Raw genomic sequence first — 27,290 nt, 5'->3', positions numbered from 1 at the left:
TCCCGCGCCAGCCCAGTGCGATGTTAACTCTGAAGCCTAATGGAGGCGACAGAAATAAGTGGCATGGCGTGCTGCTTCCCAGCTGGGAGCTGATGAGCGAGGGCAGAGCCGGGGAGGGCATCTCCCCCTAATTTAGCTCCGGTTTGCCCCTTGTTCATGCAGGTTTCTTTGTCTCTAGCCCCTCAGGGGTAGTATCACCGACGGAAGAAGGAATTCTTCTATACGGGTTTATCAGCCAACCCCCTTAGCTGTGATTCAGGAAAAACAGTTGTTCCAGTTGCATGTTAAGCCCTCACCGGTCTGACGATGGGCAGGTGGGAGAGGTTGGTTACAGCAACGGTGCTGGCATTTACAAACCGAGCCCAAATGTCGCCCCTTATTTAGTAAATAAATACAGCTCAGGCAACACAGAACGTTGGCACAAGGCTGGGATTCAGCCACAGCCGGGGAGTGCAGAGCAGTCAGCAAGTAGGGATGAGGAGGATCGCGCAGGTGCTGACCATACAAGACAGCCCCGAATGATCCCGTCACAAGGCACGCCCTTGCCTCTGCAATCCCCTTTCTTGGCTTCCTCCCTCTTCCTGCATTTACTTGCCATTTCACGGGTTATTTCCTGCCGAGGTACGTGCATCTGGACTATTAATCTCGTATCTATCAGAGAGCAGTAGTTCTTCCACCACATCGTTACACGTCTGGTGGTGAAAGTGACACTGAGAGCTCCTTTCCCTTCAGGTGTGGGGATTTCCAGAGGCCTGTGACACACCGCTGGGTCCTCACTCCCTGTCCGCATGCCCAGCTTCGGCAATCACAAAAGCATCTCTAGCTTGTTCCTCACCAAATATATTAGGATAGAGCGACATCAGTAAACCCAGAGGTTCAGTAGCTATAGATGAGTCCCTCTTCTCCCCTTCCTGGCCGCAGCACTGTAAAGCAAGGGCTAGCGATGCGCGTGACTGCAGCGAAGCGGTGGTCAGGCTGCCCCTTTGCTTTTTATGTAAGGTAACCTGTGAAACGGAGAAACGGGCTTCTGCCTGCGTGCTTTCTAAGGACACATAAAACAGCTCGAGGCTTTTGCTGTCCTGTTAGTTTGGCTTTAGGATTGGCTTGTTTATAATTTGACTTCCTAAAATCATTGTGAATGCAGCCGCGATGTGTATCTGTCTGCCCGGCCATCCGGTCGCATCACCGCAGCGTTTGAATCTGTTGCCCAATTTTGGCTCAGTCCGAGGTCTCCAGGAAGTTAAAACTCCTCACGAAAGATCATCCTTCGGGGTGGCACCGCCCCGCGCAGGCAGCGGGCCAGAGCCAGGCGTGTGGAGGGGCAGGGGGTGCTTTTGTGGAACTTGTACATTACTGAGCCCCGGCGAGCACAGCTCCGGCCTTCCCTCGCTCTGCTCCTGTCAGGGACCGTTTCCTTAGACGAGGCACACCCAAAAAGCCCCGGCTACCTCTCCTGCCGCAGGGCTGGGAGATGCGATGGGTTGGTCACAGACCTTGCACAAACCCCTTGAACCAGTGCTGCAGCCATACCTGCCTGGCCAGAGAGCAGCCGCTGCAGCCGTCCAACAGCTTTTGACCCGAGTCAGGGTTAAAAACGCACATGTGAACCCAACATCAACGGACATCCCTTCCCACAGAGGCTGCCATTTGGGGTTCCTTGTCCTACTTAACCTGTGTGGTCTTCTTATCTGAGAGAGTCACACAGACCCTTTTGTAAACCCATGGCGCTGCTCCGGCGCTCCCGGGTCTGCACGCACGCCACAGCAGCTGCACCCTGACCCCACGTTACAGCGGGATCAGGGCATAACCCAGCTTTTCCTCTGTGTTTACACTTTGGTTTCTTTGAGAAAAAGTCACAGCCTGCCTGTGGCTCAGGAGGGAGAACCCCTGAGCTCTGGCCAAGTCATGAGCAGCATCCTCAGGTGCAGGGCGCTTGGGAAGCCCACGGCAGACACCTACCGCTCCGTATGGACACAGGCAAAGACAGCCACAGAGGGGCACAGGTACAAAAGTGCATTGCTACAGGAAGAGTGGGAATAGACTTTATTTAATAATTTGTACAAAGGACACAATAGTAGTTCAATAATTCCATTTATTAATTGTCAAATAGTAATCCACTGCAATAAGAAACATAAAATCAACACAAAAATAAGTTGCGGTTTGTATGTGTGTGTGTGTGTACATGTGTAACTTAAAATGGCAAGAGCAACAACGAAAAATAAACCTTTAAATGAGTATGTTATATACAGTCAGTATCATCGTGTTACTTTGCTGGATAGATTAATTTGGTGTTATCCAATCTTAGCAACAGGCCTAAATATTGCTGCAAATAATTGGAGGGCAAACCCAAAGCAGAAAAACAAACCCATAAATAAGATGTAGGATTAAAGGTATCTCCTGCAGAAAAGAAACAGTGGTACTTTGTGTCATATCTGAAAACCTTTCATAATAGATATCTTGTGCTAAAACTCTTTATGTGAACATACATGGAGTTCCATCATTTAAATAAAAGTGGAAAAAAATCCCAACCTTTCACAACTGCCTTTTTTTCCCTCCCTTCACTCAATGTGTTTAAATTATTTTTCTATACAAGGTAAGTACATTGTCTGTACAAAGTTAAATATACATATTTACAGTCAAACTTCTGAGACACTGAGTCTTCTCTTCCGCTGACCAGGACGGAAGACAAGCCTACTTGATTTCAAACCCAGGAGCATGGCTAGTTTATCAAAACATTGCAAGTCGTGCTAACAGTTAGTCGTAGTTACTCTTAATAAATCTGTATAAAAGCATCAGCATAAAAATAGGCTTTTTATATTATTAAATACGGCTTATGACAAAATAGCAATCTAACCCTTTGCTATTTGTGTGGTAACTGTAGGAAGCAGAGTCTGATGGAACCGGTTTTGTTTATGCTTTTTCTTAATAACAAAACGTCTATCAAAAGAGTATTCATAGTGGGCTGACAGGCAAGCATACAGCCAAGCCGTGTTTTTTTCTCAAGGAATTATGAATCTATGTAACTGGTAATAACTGCTGGGAATAGCTTTCCAAACTGATTAGACTTTTTTGTATGACTAAGAGGCAGCCAAAATGCATGTATTTATTTGAGACCTACCATCGACACTGTAACCAAAAAGGAAAAAAAAGGCACCCTCAGTGAGATGTTGCTCAGATTTATCAGAGCCTCTAAGATTTAGTGCCGGGAAAGAAGCAAAGTCTTCATCCCAAAGAGTACGCTTCAAAAAGCGTGCGATCCTTTCGGGCAAGCAACAGGGCAAGACGAGCAGAGAAAGTGCGCGGCCGTAGGACTCCTAAACAGGATTTGCTCTCGCGGGTGTTCTGTTTATTGGTTCTATTCTTTGTGCAGATAAATGTCAGAGCCAGGCTGATTTCTCTTTAAAGAACAGGACTCCGTTTTGATGCACACAGTACACTCACACACACACACACCCTGCACAAAAGAAAAAAAGCCCTGCAGAGATAGGTGATATGTTATTAAAGGGTTTGGAATTTTTGTGTGTTTTCATTATGCTTTGGCTGACCTCTCCCGATTAAACCACCAGTCCCAAACTCCTTTTCCACACAGAGCTCTGCAGTTTAACCGTATCAGCTGTCCTCTGCCTCTGCTGGGTCTTAAGGTGCGTGACATGAAGGAAGGGTTTTCTGTGGAAGTGGAAGGCAGAGCAAAGTGAGGCTGCAGGGAGGCAGAGACTGAGCGGAAAGCCTGGCCCCCCTGAACCTTGCCAGTGAGGGGGAGCGGCTGCAAGGCTGCGTGCTGCCCCAGAGCACTATCCTATCTCAACACACAAACAAATCCTATGCCATGTGCTTCCCTGAAGCCTTCTCAGAGGTAAGTACTCCATATGAATTAAGATTATCACCAGAACTCTTGCTGGGGAGGGGAGAGCAATACACAAAGGCAGCACTGTAAACTAGAAACTGTCTCTTCTTCAGCAAACAAATCACACCCTGAGCCTGTGGAAGCAGGGCTACACATTCAACTCAGTACTGTACCACCTAACCACATCCTCCTAACACATCTCATCTCTTGTCTAGTACATTCATAAATTGTCTGTTTCTTCACTGTTTAAAAACACCATCTGGACAACAACCCCATCACTGTCACGGTGGGATCACTGTTATGTTACAGGTACAGAAGCTTCACATAGTTGCCTGGGAAGGTGCCGAATTGCCTTGTTCTCCTGGACGTACCTGTCACAAAATAAAATACAAGGAAGCCAGAGTAAGATGGAGCCATGCAAGGAAGGCTTAGGGGTTTAAAAAGGCAGAGGTGGCAGCTTCTTCTGCCTGCAGGCATTGCTTTCCAAAACTACATAGAGGTCCTGGTCAAAAAGCCTTTTGGTGTAGACAAGATCACAACTAGTTCTGCTACTATCATCTTTGGTCTTCCCTTTTAACGCTTAATAAGGTGCTGGTGAAAGCTCCTGGGCCTATAGGCTAGGAGGCAAACTCCTATCAGTGTAAATGAGCTAATCTCCCTTAAGAAGAGATATAAAAAGCCTAGATTTGCAGTGTTGAGATGGAGAACACTGTCCAGACTTGCTTTCTTTGAAGGTAAAGGGCTAGATTTTGCTAAACATACAGCTATTGATGAGGCTGGATTTTCAGGCCCTGAAACTCCCATCCACATGTTCCCTTCGTCCCCTACTTGCCACCTTCTGTGACTTGTCAGGGCTCCCTTAGCTTTGGAAAAGCTACAGAAGTCCATTTTTCCTTGGCTCCCTCTGTTGCTCTGCCATCTGTGTGAGCAAGAAGGATCAGGAGGAAGAGGGGAACAGGGAAATTAAGAAGACAAAAAAGGAAAAACTAGAGACCTAGGAAGGAAAACAAAGCTCCACCACCCTGCACCCTAATTTTAATGTTCTTGGTGGGAAAAGATGAGAAATTGTGAAAAAAGTTGATTTTTTTTTTCCCCCACCATTTTGACACTGCAAATGAAAGCCACTTCCAGACACTCTGCAAAATTGCTCATCTGGATCCCAAAAAGCTCTGCTGACAGGCAAGTGTCACACTCACCCACAAACCAGCCGTCATCACATTTCTCCATGACATCGACAATGTCACCGTCCCTTAATTCCAGCTCATCATCGTTCTGAGGAGTGTAGCTGTAGAGGGCTTGGTAGCTAACTCTAAAACCAGAAAGATACTGCACGTCAGCCATTGGATTTCCCTGACATCCCTTCAGAAGGAGATGCCTCCCTTCCCCTTTCTAATTCCTATCACATTTTGCTCAATGCAGTCTGGATCTGAGTTTTCCATTTGAGAGGTGGAAGCCAACTGCATTAAATGGGCTGTGGTCACAAGGCCATGGCAGTAAAAAGTGGCACGCCTGCACTGTGTGGGATATGCGGAGAACTTCTGCTTCCTTTTTGCCATGTCATCCTCTCCATACTCTGTAACGACCTGAGTCTGCCTAACATGGAGCACCTTGAGTGCAGACAGCCCACTGGATGCAAGCCAAACCTGGATATACTCATTCCTGGGCTAAACGGGACATCTGTTCCCTTGCCCAGGCACATAGGCAGGGCCATGAATGACCAAAAGGCAGAGTGAAGGACTTTAGGAAAAGATACTGCCTACTCTACTGCACTAACATTGCTGGGTAAATCATGCCTGAGTAGGTAGGATGCAAACAAAATCTAAGGTTGAATCCTGCTCTGAGATACCACTTGCACCAGAGGCACTCTGTATTTATCAGAAAAGAGGAACCTTACGGAGCAGAAACAATCTTTGGGCTTTGAAAATCTCAGCCTTGGTCTCTCAAATCATTCAGCCACCAATTCGCCTGTGGAACTGGCCACCAACACACCAAGTGGCACCGGTGTTGGGACTGCTCACTGTACTGTGAGAAGCTAAGAACAGGGGTGAACACATCGACCCACGCCATATGAGCCAGGTGTAGCCAGTGGGTATTAATTTGTCTCCAGCTTCAAGAAACAAAGACATTGAGATAATCTCCAGAACCAGCATGAATCAAGTGCCCAACGGAGACCCGGGCCTGGATTATGAGGTCATTGTTTCAGGTGCTATACAGACACAAAGGTCCCAGTTTTAAACTACTCATTATAATGATATGTGGCTATTCTTGCTCTTTAAGGAAAAGCTGACACTTTCCCATAATTCTAACATAACTCCTGAAATGCTGAAGCTTTCCCACCTCCCCGTCTTCACCACCAGTCAGAGCAAAGGCCCCTGGAAGAGAGCCAAAAGGACTTACATGTCTCGTGGTGTTTGACTTCTGTCAGGGCTGGCTCCTTGCTGCTGTGCTTGAGGTTGCTGAGAAATGATGAGAGATGGTTTATGGTCATTAGAGGTCACCTTGTGGCGAGAGTCAAGAGGCTGAGAAATAGTACTGCAGTAATGAACAGACTTTTCTGCAATGTTTATGATCTCATTGCAAACAGCTTCCTGCGTGGTAGGCAGCATTGGCATCCACGAACACCCAAAAGACAGTCAACAGGGGAGAGGGAGGGGAAAATATAGACAAGAAGAGATGGGACATTCCAGATGCAGCACATAAGTCCAGTAAAAAAAAAAAAAAAAAAAAAAAAAGAGTTGTAGATCCAGGTAAATATCCAGGTAGTGGAGTGCAGAAGGGATCCAGGTGTAAGCATGGAAAAACAGGCAAGATACAGAAGAATTTGGCATTTAGTTTGAAGATTTGTAACAAATACATATACATATCTTTTTAAAAGCAGCAGCATAAGAGGTTGCAATTAGTTATGCAGTGGCACCATTACAAATGCTATGAAGTCAGTTCAAGAATGCAAGGTGGGCTGCTCCATTCATGCATTTTGCTTCATTTAACTTATACCCAGGGACTGGCAGCACAATTACCCCAGCTTCTCACTGGCTAAGACAGTTGTTCTAATTGCTAAATTCCCTTTTTCTGTTGCAAACAAAACAATATATGCAAGTAGATAAACATGTACCTACTTTGCTGCTAAAAATAGTGCTGGCATTTTATCTCTACTGTTTGGGTAAAGAGAGGCTAGGACTACGCATCTGATTTAAACAGTGGCCTTACCACATAGCTCTTTTCAGACTCTGTGAGATCTGGTCCAGCTCTCAATGAATGGTGGGAAGGCTGCGTGATCACCAAGCAAATGATAAGGAAGACATTTTAGCAGATGTTATATTGATCAGAATTTAAAAAATTTAAATGGAGTGCGGACAACAAAAGAAAACGCACAACTCTTCCCCTCCCCACCCCAACACCACACTTCTTGGACAACAAGATCTTTCATTTACACAAGGGACATTATGGCCACAGTTAATGCAACTGCACTGCAGCACATGGAACGCTGCAAAGAGGAAGGTGGCAGCGAAACAGAAGCGCAGCGCAGGGAGTCAGAGCGGGAGGTTACGGACGCCGCTCCAACCAGAAATGGTACAGAGTGTCACACTGCATTCCTGTAGGGGGAGGGAAAAAAACCCAACACGGACAGAAGCACATACTTGAGAGCATCAAACTTGAAAGGCCAAAAGCACACTGAGAGGAATCTGCTTGCTGTTTTTAGAAAAGTCCTCAATGACTTTGACACAGGAGAGAACAGGAACTCGCCAGCTTCTTAAAAAAGACCAGCTCAGGTCCGCAGAAGCCCCACCAGAATCGCTCTAGCTTGGACCAAGCGAGGATCTGAGCTGCTCTGTTAATTCCCACAGTGAGGCAGAGCTTCAGGTCAGCAGAAGCCCTGATGGGAAAACCCAGCTCCAAACACCACCACCTGTGAAGCTCTGCCCTGCTGTTCTCCCCAGTCACAACCTCCACAGGGGTGCACAGGTCCCAGGGCACAGCAAGGAAAACCAGGATGTTTGGGCTTGGAGGTTTTATGGGGCAGGGGGAGGTCACTGAGAAAGTCGCACAGGAATCCAGAGCCTGGTTTTGCACACTTTTTGCATATGCAAACACCCACTGAAAGCAAGGGCCATGCTGTGAGCAAATGGGATGTCTGACCTAGTGCAGGGCTATTTGTAGTGCCTGCAGGGCTGCTTGGCAAAGCGGCTTGGGTAAGATACAGGCACTGCCATCCTCTGTGATCATGCAATGCAATTTTCAACCCAAATTCCAAAGGTCTCAATTTTTATGCTTTCCCTCCTCCTCTTTATTCACTTCAACAAAGCCCTTCAGTAAAGGCTTGCTTTCTCACGGCATCCTGAGACAGTGCAGAAGCAGGGGATAAAGAGGTTTGTGACACCTTCAGCCCAAGTGCGCTCAGCGGGTTTGAGAAGTGCAGGGTGATGAGCTCATCCCTGTCTAACTCCCGTTCTCAAACCTCCTCTGAACCACGTCCTGGACCTCTGGAGCTGTGGCTTTGTATTAAAGCAAACTGCCTCTTTTCTTGAGGACTCCAGGCCAACCCAACCCCATAGCAACTCCTTTGTATACTGCCTGGGGCTGGAATCGAGGATCACTGTCCTAAGGAACAACGCTCTGTTACCACCTGTATTTCTGTGGAGAGAAAATTAAATGTGTTGGATGGGCTAATTTGCAGAGGAATTCACATTCAAAGCATTTACTGTGGAGCCTGAAATTGTCACAGGATTTCTGGAAATCATTCCTGCCTATCATCAGCCCTGAAAGGCAAATGGAATAATTAGAAATTTAAAGTTAATATTGTGCCAACCCAATTGGATATAATGGATCAAATCTGATGAGATCAGAGCTAACTCAGGTGGTCAAGTAGCTGGGAAAACCAATTTCCAGGCTGAGGTGAGGCAGCTGTAAGAATGATTTTTAATTCAGGAAAGTGCTTCTCTGCTCCACACTAATTAATTGACCGCTGGAATTGCTCCATGAGCTCCTAAGACCACGTGGTCCATTTCTCATTGATTACTTGTGACCTCCTTGACCAGCTTTTCCTCCAAAAAAGCATTAATAACTATGAATTAAATGGGTTATTTGAAAGCTATAAAACCTACACTACCTCTGAACACTCCATAGTGCAGGCTTGTCTGTGTGATACCAGGAGGTGCAGGCTACCAGCATCAGAAACTTGGCCACCTTCCCCTTCCTGGCAGGATCCTCCTGGGGACTTCGATGAAGCAGCTGGGCAGGGGCAGAAGCCAAGCAGTCCCCAGCCCTCCCGGCAGCCCCCAGTTCCTGACAAGACACACGACCAAGTGGATCCCCTCTGGCCTCGGGCAGCTCCTACCAAAGCAATGGGTGTCTCTGCACAAACTCCCAGGGCGACAGCAGAGCCCTCCAGTGAGGTGATGGAACACCCCAAAGTCAGCAACTATGCAGTGTTAGCTAAACAGGATGAAAAATTGACCAGATCAGATCCTATCATTTCAGGCTGTAAATATATCACCCCACTGCTTCAAACAAGTGACCTTGATAGCAAGGCCTAGATGGCTTTTTTTTTTAAAAAAAAAAAACCCAAACCAAAAAACCCCACCCACATTATTCCTGCAGGGAGAGAAGAGAAAAAAGAAAAAAAAAAGTGTTATAGGTCCAAATGCTCTTCAGGCACGGGTTCAGAAAGCTCATGTACTACCTACAGTGGTGGCTCCACGTGTCAGAGGTGGCCGAGGAATCAGTGAGTGTGGGGCACAACTCCAAAGTATAAAACACAGAGGTTCCCCCAAAACACTAAGCCAGCCCTGCTGCTGCTGCAGGTAAACTGAGGGCCCTAAAAGTGACCAAGTATTCACAACCCGTGAGGACAACTCAACTCCTACCCCCTCAGTCACATTACGAGCTTTGTTAAGACTAAGTGAATAAACTTAGCAGATGCTTAAGTGGTCTCCATGTCTCCAGACTATATACATACGCGGTGCAGTCAGTCCTGAAGCACAGCTGGCCACTTGTTTCCACCTCATACAGAGTTTGAGGATGGATCTAAAGAGCACCCACCACAGGTTTGTAAGAATAACAGAAAGAGGTTCTACATTAAAAGCCTAGAAATGCCCTGAGGCAGGTTTTAACTGTTTGGAAGAAAGATGCTGGGGCTGTTCAATAGTGCTCTCCTGCTCCTAGCAAAGTCAAGTGTCATCCATGTGTCTACCCATTGCAGCTCTTCTTTACCTGTCTTCTTCTATCCCTTTATGGTGAAAGTTAAAGGACTACATAAGCAAAGGGAAAGCTAGGCAGAACAGACTAACAGACAGACAAGACAGACAGACAGACAAATTGGTATCCCCTCAGAGAAGGGCACACATCAGCAGTGACGCTCCCACATGTGGATGGAGAACCATGAGGAGGGAGGGCTCCCCAGCTCAGCCGAAAGGAAAACCTCTGCACACACCAAGCCCCAGCTCTGGTGAAGGTGAGGGGAAAGCTGGCCAAAGAGCTCCCACAAAGGACACTGAAAAGGCAGCAGTGTGGAGCAGCCTGACCTAAAGGCTGTCAAAGTCAATGGAAAGACTCCCTGGCCCCTGGATCAGAAGCTGAACGCTGTGTCTACAGCAGAAAAATGCATCTCCCATGGGGAGCAGGTACCAACGCCTGCTGCAGGCTGCACAGCTCTGGCTTGGACCATAAACACGCTGGGCAGAAACGCGGCTGTGCTGAACCTGTGGAGCAGCAGAAAACCACTGCGGGGGAAGAGCTTCCCTTGGAGATGGTGCTAAATAGTGACCATGCTAAGCAAGCGTATCTGGTCTGTGCCAGGAAACATGGGGTCTGAGCATCCTTCTCGTACACTTTTTTCTCTACCAGCAGAAAGCGGGCGAAATTATTCACCACTCTGCCTGAGTGGCACTTTTTGTACAAGTGGAAGGGAGCAGACAGGCCCCCCCCCAGCATCCCTCATGCTGCTGGGTGATGCAGGGACCCTCATCCAGCTACTCCTGGCTTCCTCACCCCACGGCCGGCTGCAATCCGGCCCTGGGGCCGAAGCTGCTGCACTGCTCACACGCTCGCTAGCACCACTGCTGACTGCCTCACTAGAGGAACTCAGAGGGAAACAGGAATTAAACAAGAGAATTTCTGAGGGTGCCCTGAAATAAATTAATTTGATAGGCTACATTACTGCTTAATATCATGGTTTGCTAGAATATTGAAACACCTTATCTGTAAGTTATACTTGTTATATATCTTTCACATGCTCTGGGGTTGTTCTTTTTAGTTTGGACTGTGAAACTAAGCAAAAGGGAGTAACTTCAGAACAGCTAAAAGAGCCACTGCACTTTATATCATTACTCAACAGAAGAGGCAAGAACACAGTCCTTACACCAGCCCTGTACCAAAGGGGTCTCAAACCTGCAAAAGGCCCTGGGTCAGAATATCATAACTGGGGAGGTTCTCTATAACGAGAAAGAAAACTAAAATTCAAAATGGTAAAACATCTCAAACACCAGGGATGGATGGTAATGCAAACGAAAACCAAATATGAAGTCTCTTTTCCACATCTACTAAGTGCTTGTCTCATTTGATTAAAATCAATGAAAAGATGACAGATTTTTGAGAAGGCCTCCAGGGCATTACCTGCAGTTCTGCTGAAGCCATCAGCCTCTGCATGGGTCACGCTGATAATGAGAACTCATTTGCACACATAAATACCACTCCTGCTCCCTAACCAACTGTAGACCCAGAGCTGGAAAGGAGGCCAAGACCACTGATAATGTCATACACAGTTTTAACTTGACACTGACAATGCTCTGATTGTCAAGGCATATAAAACATAAATTTTGGCTTGACTTCAACTCCAAAGAAAGGCCACAGGGTCCTATTACAACCAGGTGCAACACCCAAAATAGAACTGCGTGCTAGTCAGCACTTGGGAGAAACATCTTCCCCTGACTGTGGCTCTTTGCTCCCGCCCTTTTGAATCGCATACATCCAGCACGGGCACCAGCAGGACAAGGTGGATCAGAGGGCAGGAGAAAGGCCAATGCGGAAAACTTTTGTGGATTTTTAATATGAAGCAGAGTACATATCCTACCGGACTCAGATATTGAAACTGAAAGGGAAGCAGGAGGTGGTTGTTCAGTAAAAAGTTGTGCAAGCTGATGATCAGAGGGAAATAAGTTAAGTAAAGGGAACAGGAAAATTTCAGGGTCAAAGCTGTATCTCACTCTCATAAACTGAACAAGAAAATAAGTAACATTGGCAACCACTTCCCACGCTCATCCTGCACAAGCAGCCTACCTGGTTCACCGATCAAGCCAAAGGTTGCTTCCCCAATACCCATCACTACAGACTCAGCCCAGCTTTTGCCAGTTGTGAGCTTTCTGTTTCAAATATTGCCATCTTGTGGAAGCTGCCTGGAAGGACCGGTGAGACACCAGCAGCTGCGAGCACTGCTCATTCCCAGCCCCTGGACATCCCAGCCCATCCCAGTGCTGAGGCTGAGCTAGTTATGCTGCACAGACCCTACCGCATGTCTCTTTAAAGACATTTGTAGCCCTTGCCAATAATGCTGAGAACCTCTGAATCCTACCAGAGAAGGTGGGAACAGGTCCCCTCTGAATCCTACCAGAGAAGGCAGGAACAGGTCCCCCACATTGTGGATACCGAGTTGTGTATGCCTTACCCTCAGCTCCAAGACACTCAAAACCTGAATCCCTATCTCAGGTGGTTAAACAAAACCTGAACCAAAGTATCTCGTGCTACATCATTCCCGCTAACAAGACCACCGATACTGCCTTATAGTGCAATCGAGCTGTAGGAACTCAAGGTCAGAACTAAATAAGCCCCAGGTTAATTCTTTGGAGGAACAGAAAATCAGATCCTCAGCTGGCACAAACTGGCAGAAACCCAGACTTGAGCTATGTAGATTTGCACCAGCTGGAGATTTTACCCATACCTGCCCTTCTGCACAGCCTAGAAATCATTTTAGATGATTTTTTTAAAAAAAATAAAAATTCTGACAAATTATAGGAGAACTATTTCACCTGTGGAATCAATGAATGGCTAAACAAGCATATGACAAAACAATGGCATGGCATGGAATCAACTCTACATAATGGAAGAGTAATCAGCAAAGATGATTACCTGTGGCTTATTGACTCTGCGTGTATGTCTGGGAGGTGGCTGTGTTGTGACAGTAGAGGAAGAGAGGGCAGAGGAAGAGAGAGGAGCAGGTGAGGAGAATGCTTTTGAGTCTCCAGTCTTTTGAAGAAAAGAAAAGTTGGTCAGCTTGGCACAGACTCTCTTACCACAGGCCCTGCTAGCAATAAGAGCATCTACTATCCAGTAAATTTGATGCACACACAGCAAACATAACTCCATGCAAGGGCAAGTGCAGTTTCCAGTTGGTTTGTCTGAGCTGGCCACCTCATTCTGTTTTAAACATGCAGGTTATGCCTGGAAAAAATACTACTAAAAACACATCCAGGTGATAAACAGCACAGTCTTTATACAGCTTTCAATATGCTTCTGGGTTATGATTCAAGCAGAAATCAAACAATTTGCCGTAAGATTTCCCAGTGTGAAATTTGTCATCTTAGAAACCCTAGTTCCTCGCTATTAAATGCTGGCTAGATAGAGAATGTCACGGAGGCTATTGCAGTGCATCCAAGACAGTATTTACAATGCTATGGTTTTGAGCTCTCCAAACTTCCACTCTTATACAAAGCAGCATGGGGGTGCTGTAATGTATTTTGGCTACCTGTAGCCCACGATGGACCCCAAATCAACTGAGAGCTGCAAAGTAAGGCAGATCTCCTACACCAAGACTGGGATCAGCAGATAGGTTGTAGAAGGTACTTACTGAAGGTTCGTTCCCGTGTTCCTTCTCCTTGTAACATACAGCTACATGTAGCTAAAAACTCTTGGGGAGAAATATCACTAGGTCTAATTCTCAGTTGTGGCTAGACCCTTTCACATCATTTTGGAAATGCAAAGGTAATAAATTCCACTCAATGCATAGATTACAATCAAACATCCCCGAGTTAAGTCATGCACATCCCAGATGAAGGTCACTAAACCACCGGCTCTGGGATCAACAGGGGACAGCTTTTGTGACTCTAGGAGCCAGGCTGACATTCACAAGGCTTTTCAGTCCTTGGCTTTAGGAGGAACAAATGAATTCTGTCACCAAAGATGATCCATTGCACACTGGAAAATCTCTGAATGGCAAGGAATTGCCTGTATTCTCCACAGTGTGGTAGATGGGCATGAGGCCCATGTGATACTTCCATCTGACACATCTGGTAATGGCCGCTATCTGGGACAATCACCTCACGAGGCATGACCCATGGAGTCATTCCTGCGCTGTTAGCTGTTCTCAAATAATTTTCACTATACTGCTGCTGAGCCCTCTTCTAAAACTTTTTGATCTGCTATCTGGTGAATGCCACTGGTGACCCCTGGAAGAAGGTCTTAGGATCATCAAAGTGACGTGTGGCAGCCACTGGCTCTGCCTGGCCAGCAGAGCAGCACAAACCTCAACACACCAGTTAAAATCAGGGATTCAGAGCACCACACACACATGCAAGGAGAAGTACCTTCTTTTCCCCGCTTTGAAACTTTCCCAGATCACCTCTCCTCACGCCTCTTTTCTCTGTTTTACCTCCCTGCACAATAGCCATTAGCTCCTGACACAACTGGTTGTCCTCAGAGGAACCCACAGGTCTCTTTTCTGGGCTCACACGCATGTCTAGTTGGGACGGTTTCAGGCAGCGCTCAACAGAGATCTTGGGAACAGCATGAGCACCCTGCTCGGGGTTGCTGCTGCCCTCTCTGCTCTTTTGGAGCCAGGCTTGGCTGCCAGTGGTGTCATGCTGCTCTGCAATGATGCTTTCGGGGCTCTCCACTGCCCAGCGAGGGGAGTTGGAGTAGCTCATGCTGGGAGAAGGGGAGCCAACAAACTTTTCTTCACTTTGCGGAGTGGCCTGATAGAAACTGCGAGCGGAGGACTGAGGTCTGGATGAGTAAGAGGGCAATGGGGATTTAATGGACCTGGGAGTCGAGGAGCCAGAGAGATGAGAATGGTGGAGGCTGACCGTGGGGGAAGGGCTGGCTGCAGCAGAAGGCGAGGGATAGTCAGTGTGAGAGAGGGAGGCTTCAGGCGGAGGAGGCAATGGAGGAGTAATGGCAGGAGTGGTGCTCGGAGACACTCCCACGGTCAGAGCAATCCACTCAGATGTGACCGCCTGCACCTCTGGAGATAAGGCGCGGCGTGCGAAAGGCAAAGGCGGAGGAGTTGGTGTATGGAGCAGCTCAGAGCTGGGAGACTTGAAGGAGACAAAAGCAGGAGAGAAAAAGAAAGAAATGAACAAAAAAATAATAAAGGAAAATACAAAACGACTGAGCAAAAGTAAAAAGAGAAAGAGCGAGAGCGGAGAGGAGCAGATCTGTGATCAAGCGTGGTACGTAAGTTTTCCATGGACCAGTGCACTGTGTTGGAGAATGTGCTGTCCGCAGCTACTCCAACCACGGAGTCCAGTCTGTATCTGTGCTGCTAATACCCCTACCCAGCCTTTGCCAGGATCCCAGACACAAAATGTCTTGTGGAAGACCTTAGACTTCATACCACAGGCCCTAAGTCCCTCAGGGAGCAGCTGAAGCCACCATCCGTGGTGGCAGCATGCAGCATTTGACTGGTCTGGAAGCAATAGCTGGGGCCCCAGCAACTCACACCATGGACCCAGTCAGAATTCACTGCGGTGATGAATTTTGACTTTATCCAAATCTAGCATGAGCAATGCCTGCTCCTCAAGAAACTTGCATTGCTGAAGCTGTGGAGGTGAAACGGATCAAAAAAGCCAGCTGTGGCTATTTGGTCTTTAGGTGATTAAGGAGGTTCTATGTTTATAAAGGCAGAACGCACAACTGAGGTCTGCCCTTAGCTATTACCACCAGCAGCATCAGTGAGATCAGCTACATTAGCACTGATCAGAGCATTTCTCAGTCCTCTGCCAAGTTAGACAAAAAAGTAAGGGAGAGAATTGATTTACTAGGGAAGGAATCAAAAGAATAGCAAACAAAACCAAAGAAGGGTGGACACAATCCCTTCCATCAAAGGGAGAAGCTTGCAGAGAGCTGGTGGCAGACAGGCCGCAGCTATGGAGGACTGCCAAGCTCAAACAGAAGAGCTCAGCTGAGGTCCACTTTGACTGGGAATCCCAAACAAGCAACAAGTCTTTCCTCTTTACACAGCGGCTAGCAATAAACCCACTCCTTTTAGGGAAGATCCCAACAGACACCAGGCATGAGCCATGGCAGCCTTTCCCATCCGTCCTGTACCATATACCCCTTCCTCCCGATCCCAATCCTCCACTTTTGTTCCTTGCAGTCTTGACCTCAGAATGAGCTTGCTTCGGTCCCATGGGTGAGAGAGGGATGCACCAGAACCTCATGGCCGCGACCCAGACACGTATGCTGACCTTCAAGCATGAGTATTTGCACGATGAGAGCAAAACAAAGGGATTTAGAGACTCACTGTCTCCCTGATGTTTTCCATGGCAAATATTCTGGGTTCCCCATACAATTACCTGCTGCCATTTTGATTTCTGGTTTGAACTGCAGTATGGTTTATAGCGAATCTAATATTCATGGAAGATCCCAGACTTGCCTGCTCTCAAAACCTGAGTTAATTTAGCACCAATTTCAAATAATACAGATTGCTCTCCTAACCCTGTCTCCCAAAACGTTGGTCGTGAGCTGGAATATTTAGGAATAAGCATACAGCTTCATTCAAGCTGACTGGCATCAACATAATGACTCCTACAGACTATAACAGTCTGCGACGCCCTTTTAATAGTCATAATAAAAAATTCACTCATCACAGTGGAGGTCTGTAAAGTGTAAACACGCACTCAGGAGGAGCTGGACCACCAATTCATTCCATCTGTGGGAGTGAAATATATTCAGGCGGCTGTGAACTGTGGCCCTTTCAACCTGGCCTGAATTCAAGCTACAGATTAGAGATGAAAAGCTGAGTCTCCAAATCCCCAAATGACCCATTCATTAACCTTTCTGGTAAATGAAACATCACCTTTTCCTGCAGTTGCAGCATACTGCAGGGTGCACATGGCTTTTACTGCGCAAAACACTAGTCTTAGCTACAGCTTTTTTCAGCTATGGCTTCTGGCACAGCAATGGCAACATCCCCTTGTTCTGCAAGGTGCTGTAACTGGCTGCATCTAGTCCAAATACCTGTGGTGAGGCTGTCATGCTGCGGTTAGGGGAAAGGGACATTGGTGGATCAGGATAGTCGACGGCATTCTTGACCACTGGCCGCTTGAGCACCTCCACGTAAGTGACAGGGAAGATGCCTTGGCGATTGGTGCCAGAGATTTTTCCTTCATACCAGTTCTCGTCCACTCGTCGAATCAATGTGATCCTTTCACCCTATGGGAAGGAACAGCAATACAGTCTTGACTTTAACATATTTCATCATTCCAAAGCAGATTACATATCTAATCTTGCTGCAGCTGACTTAAAACAATTGTTGGCTCTCAGCCTCCCCTATTTCCCAGTTATGTGGTCCTAACCCTAACCTCTAGGTGGGAATGACATTATTCAGTTCAGAGAAGGAGGAAACACAGATCTTCTGGTGCTAACCTGGGCTGTCTGAAGACTCAGTTATGCTCACATTTTCAAGACCCTACTTGCTAAAGCCAGTTAAGAAAAAAAGGAAATCAGCAGTTTCGGGCTGACCGCGAGACTCTCAGGGGTATGAGGTGTACAGGGAGTATGCACAGGTCTGCAGGTTAAACTAGGTCTCTCTGTGCTCTCTCCTATTTTGCTGACAAATGAAGTGACTTCCAGATCCTTAATATAAACTGCAAGCCCCACCTTCACGTATAATTAAAAGAGAAGACAGACAAGATCTAATCTGAGTATCAAGCCAGAAAGCTGTTTGAGATGGAGAAATGCTGCTCCTTAATCTAAATACGGCTGACTTTGCTCTGAACAGCCATTACACAACCCATTCCTATCCCTTCACTCTGCAGTCAGGTCTAGCCAGTCACTGCAATACCACAGAGTCTCGCTTCCCTGTGCTCAGTGATTCGGCCTGTAGTATGAAGGAAGGGGAACCTAGTTTCCCTATTTTCTGTATCGTCATTCTCATGTGACTCTGTGCATCCCCACTGGAGAGGATCATACTGGAGACATGTCACCAAATATCCAATTTGCCTTGCAGAGCCAAGCTTTGAGCACTTGTGCTCGAAGCATCTTCTCAGCTAGCCCTGAGGAAGCAATTGGCACTTCTTCATTCAGCCTACCTGCTCCCACGGCAGTGCACTACATAATGACTATGGAGTAAAAACGTGGGTGATGAGAAGGAATCATTCCTGAATACAGAGTTCATCTTGTTGGAGCTTTCATCTGGAAATTGTGACTCACTAGTGTTAAAAAACCTCAGCATTTGTCTGGATTCAATTCACCAGCACAACAAAAGTCCTACCTTTCTGAAGGACATTTCCACTTGGGTATCCCCATTGAAGTTGAACTTAGCAATAGCATCTCCATATTCCAGTACTTGCAATGGCAACGGCTTTTTGGGCTGAGCTTTCTCAGCTGGTGGGAGGAGCTAGAATGAACAAACACAGTCAAATGAGTCACATACAAACAGCCCATAAACTGGCCACTGGCAGAAAGGGAGTGGGCAAAGAGAGCACCTGCAAGGAAAGCAGCTACCTCTATGTATGATCGTGGGAAGATGCCAACTCTGCCATGGTGTTCGCCTTCATACCAGTTCTGGTCAATCTGCTTGTAAATGTAAACAATATCTCCTTTTTGCAGAGGAAGTTCCCTGTTAACAACACAAGCACTGCATCAGATGTATTCTTCTGCTGGCCAGCAATCCCTAGGTACCAAGGGCTGCCTCAGCCTTGTTGATACAAATCACGCTCCACCCAAAGCGAAAGCTACATGTTGAGAATTACCCTGTTCATATTGTGATGTGCAGGGACTCTCTTGCCCCTTGGACATTGTGTCAAAAAAGCTGGCCTATGAGGTCCCTACTTAAGCCCACACCCTCCAGGAGCAATGGGGTCAAGCTGAAGCAAAAAATGCCACTGGCTGCTTTCCATGTTGGATATGGTGAACAGTGCTCAGTTCCTGTTTTGAAACAGGCCATGTCACAAGCGCCTTCCAAAGAGACACATGATTTTAATGGAAGCTGGTTTGCTGATTAGATGAACCCCCTCACATGCCAGCACTGATCCTACAACGATTACACTTCTGGCCAGCCTGTGGTTGTGCAACCACTGACCTCACCCAGGCTAACAATTGGGATTAAAGTCTACAGTCTTCAGTGCTAAAATTATGAATGTCTGCAGCTTGAGGAAATCCCACCATTGGCAGCTCGTACTAGGCTCATAAACCTCCTACTTGGGTCCCCACAGGAAAACAACCAACCCAGCCTTTCCTAGCATGATTTCCACAAGCTCTCCACTTTTGTCTGGCACCCTGTTATGTTCTGCTGGGGTGAAGCTGTGTAAATCATTACAAATCGTTGCCTATAGAACATATAACAAAATATTCCCAGGACATTAGCACCTGAGAAGAAAACCAGCAGGTCCTTCAATGAATTCTGTTCTTCTTTCTTCCCTCCCTAGCAATGTTAAAATGAGAGCTTCTCCAGGCTCATGTGGAGGGAAAGGCCTTCCAGGCCTTCTCTTCATGACAGTGTTCCCCAAAAAGAATGAGTAGTGCTGTGTGGTTCACCCGAGGGTCCACAACAGGGCTCAGAGGTACACCAATGCCACCAGAAACATCCACTGGTGTACCCACAGATGCCAGGGGAGCAGTGACCGCTCTGTATCCTTATAGGTCCTGAATCAGGAAAATCCTGAGTCAAGAGCCCACCTACATGCTTAAAGCTATGCATCTAAGTCCTGTGCTGACGTTGGGCTACGCTTAGGATGGTGAAGAGTATGCGGCTGTTCTGCATATCTACGTTCTTCTGGCCATCTGTATGGCAGATTTACAAAAGTGAGCTACTGACTAACACAGTTCTTCCAGCTCCTAAATCGGAGCACAACCAGGGATGTCACTCAGGGGGATTCCTTCTGTCTGCAGCACAAGGGCAGTGATGGAGCGGTCCTGCTTACGAGGTGCGAGAAGGAACATCATCTCCCATGACTCCACCCACCTCAGAGCAGAGCGCTCGCTTGTTCCAGTAAAGAATGCGGGTTTGCCCTAACAGTCACATGGGACACAGATGCACTGGGAAAGACGACATTTCTCTAACAGTGCTTTAGAGGCTACGACCTGCAAGGTTCATACATATTACTTTTCCCTGCCTTACACTATGGACACCTTTGCTTTGAGCTGCTGGAAAGACACTCCCACAGCATGAATCCAACTGCACGACACTTCATAAATGCTGCATCCTAGGGAAAAAAGCAGAGGAAGAATACTCAAGGCAGTAGCAACAAGCTGTACTCACTTCAGCGTCTGTGCTTTAAAGTCAAACTTGGCTCTAGCAGGTCTCATCTGGAGATCAAAAAAAATCAACATATTAAAATAGTAATTAGGTTTTCAATCCTCTTCTGAGGAAAAACACCCAAACTCTTCCATAGCTGACATTAGTCTGGGGAAGAAATTGAATGTGGGTATTCTGCTACAAGCTTGTGTGCAACTGGTACTACAGTCCAAATTATGCTGGATGGGTCTCTCCCACCAGGGCAAAAAGTGCCAACTTCTGGTATAACAGTAATTAAGAGCTCTACAGAAAATGGATTTAACAGCAGAAAACTTTTAAATGTGACAAACCCTACTGAATGAAAGCTGCTCCAGTAACTACAGTTACTGGGGCTCCGGGACCAAATTTCCCTTGACATGTGAATGGAAAAGTATATTTTACTAGCTGGGAAAAAAAGGGTAGGATTTTATTCGATGTGGCTCTTATTGATTATTACCCCGCCCTGCTGAATCTTGCAATGTGACCATGTACTCTGTATAAATTGGTAGGAAAGAGACAAAGGTGAGGAGGAAATATGAATAAATCAAGCATGTGTCTAAAAAAATGTCTTCAGTGGCTACAAAGCCAAAAAGGACGTTGACAGCAGGCCTAGGCTTTAAAGCTTGCTTTACTTGGCTGATTTTCTAATGGCCACAAAATACTCAGACAATTTTAAAGTCATTTTTTGTAATGGAGCACAAAATAAGAAACAGCCATACTCATGTGGCACCAGACCACCTGAAACTACATAAAGGGCAGACAAGTGCACTCCATCCACCTGGTGACCACGTCGCCCACCACCGTAGCACAGCACCTCTGGGGAAACCAAGCCGCTGGCCAGGGCCCCAGCAGCCATCCCTAAGGCGGGAAAAGGCATTTGGCCAGGAGAACGGGACTGGCATCCAGCCCTTGGGAAAAGTGCCTTGGGCTCGTGGGAAAACCATCTACCTCCTTCTTTGTCTCTTTCAGAAAGACCATCCAGGCTGTATGCAGTGAAACATGCTGAGACTTTCCCCAGTTGTTTCTAAAGGTCATTAAGCATCTTTCAAGAGGAGAAGAAACAGTCCATTTCAAGAAAAAACTATGAGACAGTCACATGGCCAGCATCGAGGAGACATGAAATTTCTAAGCATAAGGCACAGACAAGAAGACAATGTAGCAATATGATGCAAAAGATGTAGAATGCCTTTGATTCACTAAAAGTAGCTGATATTTAAAGGCATGCATCACAGGTGTGCACCAGCAATTCTCAGCAGGCATGCTTTAACATATGCAGCTTGGTATAGAGATACCAATTAATTTACCAGGCACAAGAGTCAAAGCAGATCTAAATGAAGGCAGAATGGGAAAGGGGAAGGTGGAAAAAAACAAAACAAAACAAACGACATTCTCTGAAGAGCTAATGTCGGCCTAAAGCACAACATTGTGAGAGGCAAATATTGCTTTGGGTCAAGCAGCAGACTGAGGTAACTAAAACAGACCTCTGACCCAGATTTCCTCTTTGCTGTATCCTCTACATTTAGGAGGTCCCCAAATCGCTCATTAGTGATAAACTGATGGTGCGTTGGAATAACCCCTGTGTGCCTTCTAGCTGCAATATCAGCTTCTTCTTGCTCACGTTTAAGCCGTCTCTGGTCCTCTAAAAGTTTCTGCCATAAAATTGCATAAAATGGGCAGTAAATCATCTAGTTAAAGGCATTCAAAAGCTGCCATAAACGTGACTTAAATAAAATTCCTGAGGTCCCAGCAAATAGCTGGGATTTTACCGTTCGACATAAATTATGGGTTCTACTAACTACACAATACACTTTCGTTTTGCAAGCACAGAAAATACACCACCCTTAGGCATAACAGAAATCCAGCTCACACAGAGGATCTGATCCAAAGCTGATGGAAGTCAATGAGGAGTTTTTCTAAGTTTTGGGCAGGTCCTGGGAGCTTCTAGGAAGATTGCTAATAATCCAGAGGGCTGATGCAACCTCCCTTCAACCAACAAGGAGTTTCTCTCACTGACTTCCAAGAGACCTGAATCAGGCCCATAGGTTAAGTTCCGAGGCACCAAACTCCCCTGAACTTTGCAAGGAGCTTGGGAGAGCGCCTAGCCACCTTCAGGCATCAGGTTCTCCCATACTTCCTTTGGGCTTATGTAATGCACTTTGTAAAATAAAGTAAATAAAGCCCAAAGAATTATTCTGGACTTCTGAAGCCTCTGGCCCACTAATGGAAACATGCATTCTTGAGTACCTGGGCAGGAGGATTCTTCCACCTTTTGGGGGTGACCATAGGATGAAGAGTTCAGCTCCATGCTAACTCATTTGAAGCCATGAGTTTTCGTACTGGATTTTGGAAGTGGGGGGATTGCTAACTGTTTCATGGGATATATCGACTGGATGTAAGGAAGAAATTTTTTACAATAAGGGTGGTGAAACACTGGAACGGGTCGCCCAGAGAGGTGGTGGAGGTCCTGTCCTTGGAAACATTCAAGGCCAGATTGGATGGGGCTCTGAGCAACCTGATCTGATTGAAGAGGTCCCTGCTCACTGCAGGGGGGGGTGGACTAGATGACCTTGAATGGTCCCTTCCAACCCAAACAATTCTATGATTCTATGAATATATTTTTCAAATAGGAATTAAGAGCAGGATTTACCATATTTCAAAGCAGATATAACCATTATTTGACTCAGAAAATTAAGACTAAAAATATAACTTTTTTCCTCAAGCAGTGAAAATTAACAACCTCCTGGAAAGCAACCACTTTATTCTTTAAATCAGCTTGAATACAGTCAGTGATGAAAAGCCTATGTGGCTTTCCTCTTATTTTGGCTTGACCCAGTGCTGCCCAGCCATTTCGAAAAGGACTGCTACGTTCTGTTGTCAGCAACTTAAGACACCATAAAGAATTCTAGTTTGCAAAACTTCACACTTTCTAATATCTTACATTTGCTGTTTGAAACCTGAGGAGCCCCCCAAGAAAAATACTGTTCTCACCAGTTTGATTAGTACTGACTCAAGTGGCGTGCTTGGAGAACAACAAAACCTTAATCGTTATAGAATGACCATTTCATCTTTATCTGCAAGTACTGGGCTGTTGTACCACGTCCCATACATCTCCAACCTTTTTACACTCTTTAAAGCACCCATATAGCATTTGATGCAATTGATAAGAACTACCAGGTTCATTTTAAACAAAGGCTAACCTGGACTACACATTATACATTAAAACGGTGGCAGAGGTAGTATTAAAATTAAAGCATACTAGTTCCAGCTTGTTGTTCTAACTTCCAATATACATAGCCACAGACAAACAAGCTGTCCATATACAAAGCTGAATGCTATACTACTTGTATGTGGAGCTGCCACAACTGTTATTAGGCTATAAAGAAGGGATTACCTCTTTATCATCATGCCGCCTGCGGATAATTTCTTCTGGAGTTTCCATGTAATCAACCGGTGCAAAATGCCTTGGTGATTCTGAATCTACTTCGAAACAACATAAGGAAGTTAAAATACAGATGGATTTATCTAGCATAACCAGAAAGGAAAAAAATAGATATTTTTAAACAATTTGTTTCCATTATGACAGCAAGGATTCTCAATTGTCATTGACCAAATTGCCAATCAGATGTTGGTAATTTATCCATTTTCATTTTTTTCCCTTTTGGGCTGTACTTGTGAACAAAGATCCAAAAACAGGGAGAAAATAACGGTACAGGAAAGAGTAAAGACAGAGAAGGACTTTGTGAAGAAAAGATTCACTGCCATCAAAGTATGATCTGGCATTTTACTGTTGAGAAAAGTTTAATACACACACACACACACACGCGCACACACACAACTAGACCTTGAGAAACTGCTCCTTAAAGCAAATCATCAGGTTTGTTTTATATTCCCATGTGTGCAAATGATATAGGACTAGAAATATCTCATGTTGAGATCCTTGCATCCCTGGAGTTGCTTGAGAGACAAACTGAACCCGATGTGATTAGAAAGGCAGCAGAAATCGTTTCTCAGAAGTGCAGCTGTTAACAAGTCCTGAACAAAAATGCTCAGCAAGACACGCAAAGGACGTTAGACACACTAGGGGAAAAAACAGAGAGAGTCAGGAGATGCAAAGGTGGGGAGCAAAAATGCAAGGGTTGTGGAAAAAAAAAGGTGAGGAGAAAGGAAAGCAAGACGACAGATGGAGGGACACTGGTAAAGAACACAAAAAGCCACCTCCTAGGTACGTCCCAAGTTCACTTTGCGGGTTGTTGTTTGTGTCCAGGCTGTGACAAAGAGCATATGGAACGGGGTTCCCATTGTTTAAGGAGTCAGGCGTGCCAGCCCGGCCCATGAAGCTATCTCGGCTAGATCCCACGGTGGGGAAGTAGCTAAGCCTCTCCACAATGTCAAAGGAAGACAGGCGCCTGGGGGCCAGAGGCCTGCTTCTGGACCACAGCTGGTGCGGGGAGTGGTGGCTCTTGTCTCCTATGCTGCCCTGCAGCTGTATGGGGTCATCTGGGTTCTCAGGGCTGGGCACTGCCCGGCTTCCCAGGCAGTCTGGGGGTGGAGTCCTGCAGGATTTGTGTTGGAAGGGCTTTTTCAATCGGAAGGGAAGCGGGCTCATTAGGTAGACATTTCTGGGGAGCATGTGTCTGTCCCCATAGACATCCCCTTTGGAATCAGGGTTCCTGGACGCCTGCTGCTGCTCATGCCTTCGGATGGTAGTGAACCTGGTGTAGGAAGCTGGGCATGTGCCTTTGCATCTGTTGATTTTATGCTTCTGAGGCCCATTGAGGTTGCTGCTGCTGCTGCCGCTGTCATTGGATGCATTTGAGAGGAGATCTATCTCATCTGTGCAAGCTGAAAGTGTGTCCATCGGGATGGCATCACTGACATCGGAAGCTGTGTCCTCCACATTGCTGCAGGAGCGGGAGGATTTATCTGCCAAGCTGGCAGCATCCTTTTCTTCTTGGTGTGCTTTTGGCAAATCCAGAAGAAACTCTGCAGAGTAGGCAGAACTCAGACAAGTTTTAGACTGGAGAGAAGTGGTGAATTTGGTTTGTCCAGTGGAAAAGTCAAGCGAGGGCATTGATCGGGATCTCTGGATCAGCTGCTCAAAGGCACTGATACGGGAGGAAACGGTGTGTTTGGGGATCTGCTCTGAATCCTCTCGACTAAGGCTGTGCTCCATCCTGTCCTTTGCTTCATTCTCAAACTGAGATGCAATATCCCTCACGCTGCAGGAGGAGACTGTGCCCAAATGGATCCTGGACCGGTTGATCTGGTGCATGTCTTTATATAGCATTGTAAACTCCATCCCACTCTTCCTGGAGGCAGGGAACAGGTAGCCTTTCCTAGAGTTGGTGCCATACTCCTGCAGGCTCATGGTACTGCCAGATTTGATGGCATACTCCTGCTTTGACTTCATCAACATGTTTTCTATGCTTTCCCCTATGTCTACCATGAAAGCTTTTTTATTATCAAACAAGGCAATGGAGCTACGAAGGTTTTCGCAGCTTTGAGCTTTCTCATGAGACAGCAAGATACCCTTCTTGTCCTGCACAAGAGCAGCTGGAGCTGCTAGTTTGGGTTTGAATTTAGAAGGGAGGATTTCAGTAATGCAGGCTTTTGCAGCTGATAAGGGCTTCTTATGTTTACATGCGTGACCTAACATACCGGTATGACTAGCGTTAAAGGTTCGGCTATTAACTGAAGAGGGTGCAGTCATATGAGCATTCCCACCTTTACGATCCACTGGTAAGCATGCAGAATAAAATAAATACAACCTGTTAGCTTAAGTGCTAGAAAGCTATTGAGAAAGGAGAAAGAACATGCTTGGATTTAATAAAATGCACTTTAAAGAAACAAAGTTCCAAAACATAAAGAAAAACAGGAAGAAACTGCACAACAAGCCACGCCTATGGGAGTAGGTGAAGCGCCGCTAACATCTCTAAAATGAGAGGCTTGGCCAGAAGCAGATCTGGAGCACTTTGAAGGTACCCTCCTAAAAAGTGCTAAGCATCATCAGCTTCCAGGGAAGCTGTGGCACCATGGAAAAGGGCAGCTGAACTCTGGGCAGCATCAGGGTGTCAGCAAGAATGCAGAGGCACTAACATTGCAAAAATGGCTTAATACGAAGCCTGCAACCACACCTACTATGGTCTCACCACAGCGCTTGCCAAACAGTTTATTCCTGGGAGGGGGAAGAGAATCAGTGGCTGACTGTGCTAGCACAAGCAGGCCACATCAGCTGGCCTTGCCCAAGGACTGCCTGCTTAGAGATTCCCCATACTAGGAATAAGCTGAGTGTCCTTCAGACCATACAGCTGGCTGTGTTTGCTTTAAAAATCAAGGAGTCAGATCAGGACATTATTATTTTTTTTTTAAAGTCAGATCCAGTCTGGGTTCAGCTTAGACTGCAGTTTTTAGGTCTGTTTGTGATTTGAGTTCAAACTCAAATGTCAAAATAACTATTCAGGTTCAATTGCAGTCTGGGGAACAATAACTGTTTGAACAGATTTTTTTTTGTTCAGATCCAGTTTGACTCCCTGCCCTACAGGCCTGACAAAATGCTGAAAAACAGCTGGAAGACAGAGAGAGACCTTTTTGGTGTAATGTACTATTTTTAGGGGGGACAGTTCAGAAACCAAACGCATTCCTTCCCGAGTCCTCTTTCCATCTCAAGCCATTTTTAGGTTGAAGTTGGCTCAGAGATACATTCCCCAATACAGCTCCCTGACGGGAGTCAGGCTCTTCCTTGTCCTAACCTTCTAGAGAGCCTATGGTGGGGGGAGGAAAGGGGAGGAGATGCAGCAGTCTCTTCTGCCTTGCTGTCTTGGAGCCTACAGGGCACTGCTGGTTCACAGTGTCCCATGCATTCTCTGCACACCCCTCGCAGGCAGGAGTCTGTGGAGCACACAGTGCCAGCTACACCAAGGTAGCCAGGCCAGCAGAGATGGTGTGGCCCGCTGAGATACT

The 27,290-nt window shown here is 46.3% G+C and overlaps 1 protein-coding gene across 7 annotated transcripts in view; it reads right to left on the bottom strand.

The window, feature by feature from the left end:
* Positions 1-2,107: 2,107 nt before the first annotated feature.
* Positions 2,108-27,290, bottom strand: part of SORBS1 (sorbin and SH3 domain containing 1) — an 80,878-nt gene continuing 55,695 nt past the window's right edge. For 2 of the 7 annotated variants that reach the window (XM_035897279.1, XM_035897283.1), the window contains 9 exons: positions 23,722-23,807; positions 21,812-21,979; positions 20,316-20,362; positions 18,560-18,674; positions 18,327-18,452; positions 17,072-17,266; positions 6,242-6,300; positions 5,041-5,153; positions 2,108-4,215 (listed from right to left, as the gene is read on the bottom strand). In XM_035897279.1, the coding sequence (XP_035753172.1) occupies positions 4,148-4,215; positions 5,041-5,153; positions 6,242-6,300; positions 17,072-17,266; positions 18,327-18,452; positions 18,560-18,674; positions 20,316-20,362; positions 21,812-21,979; positions 23,722-23,807 (977 nt within the window). In that variant the 3' untranslated portion in view covers positions 2,108-4,147. Of the gene's footprint in view, positions 4,216-5,040; positions 5,154-6,241; positions 6,301-7,051; positions 7,112-17,071; positions 17,267-18,326; positions 18,453-18,559; positions 18,675-20,315; positions 20,363-21,811; positions 21,980-23,721; positions 23,808-24,545; positions 26,067-27,290 lie in introns of all 7 variants that reach the window. The other 5 variants (XM_035897281.1, XM_035897284.1, XM_035897282.1 and 2 more) reach the window with 4 other exon arrangements.

Source organism: Egretta garzetta, unplaced genomic scaffold (genome assembly GCF_000687185.1).
Source record: "Egretta garzetta isolate BGI_Z169 unplaced genomic scaffold, ASM68718v1 scaffold56, whole genome shotgun sequence".
Taxonomy (NCBI): domain Eukaryota; kingdom Metazoa; phylum Chordata; class Aves; order Pelecaniformes; family Ardeidae; genus Egretta; species Egretta garzetta.
The sequence above is the reverse complement of the archived record's forward strand: the minus strand, read 5'-3'. Positions and strand labels throughout refer to the sequence as shown.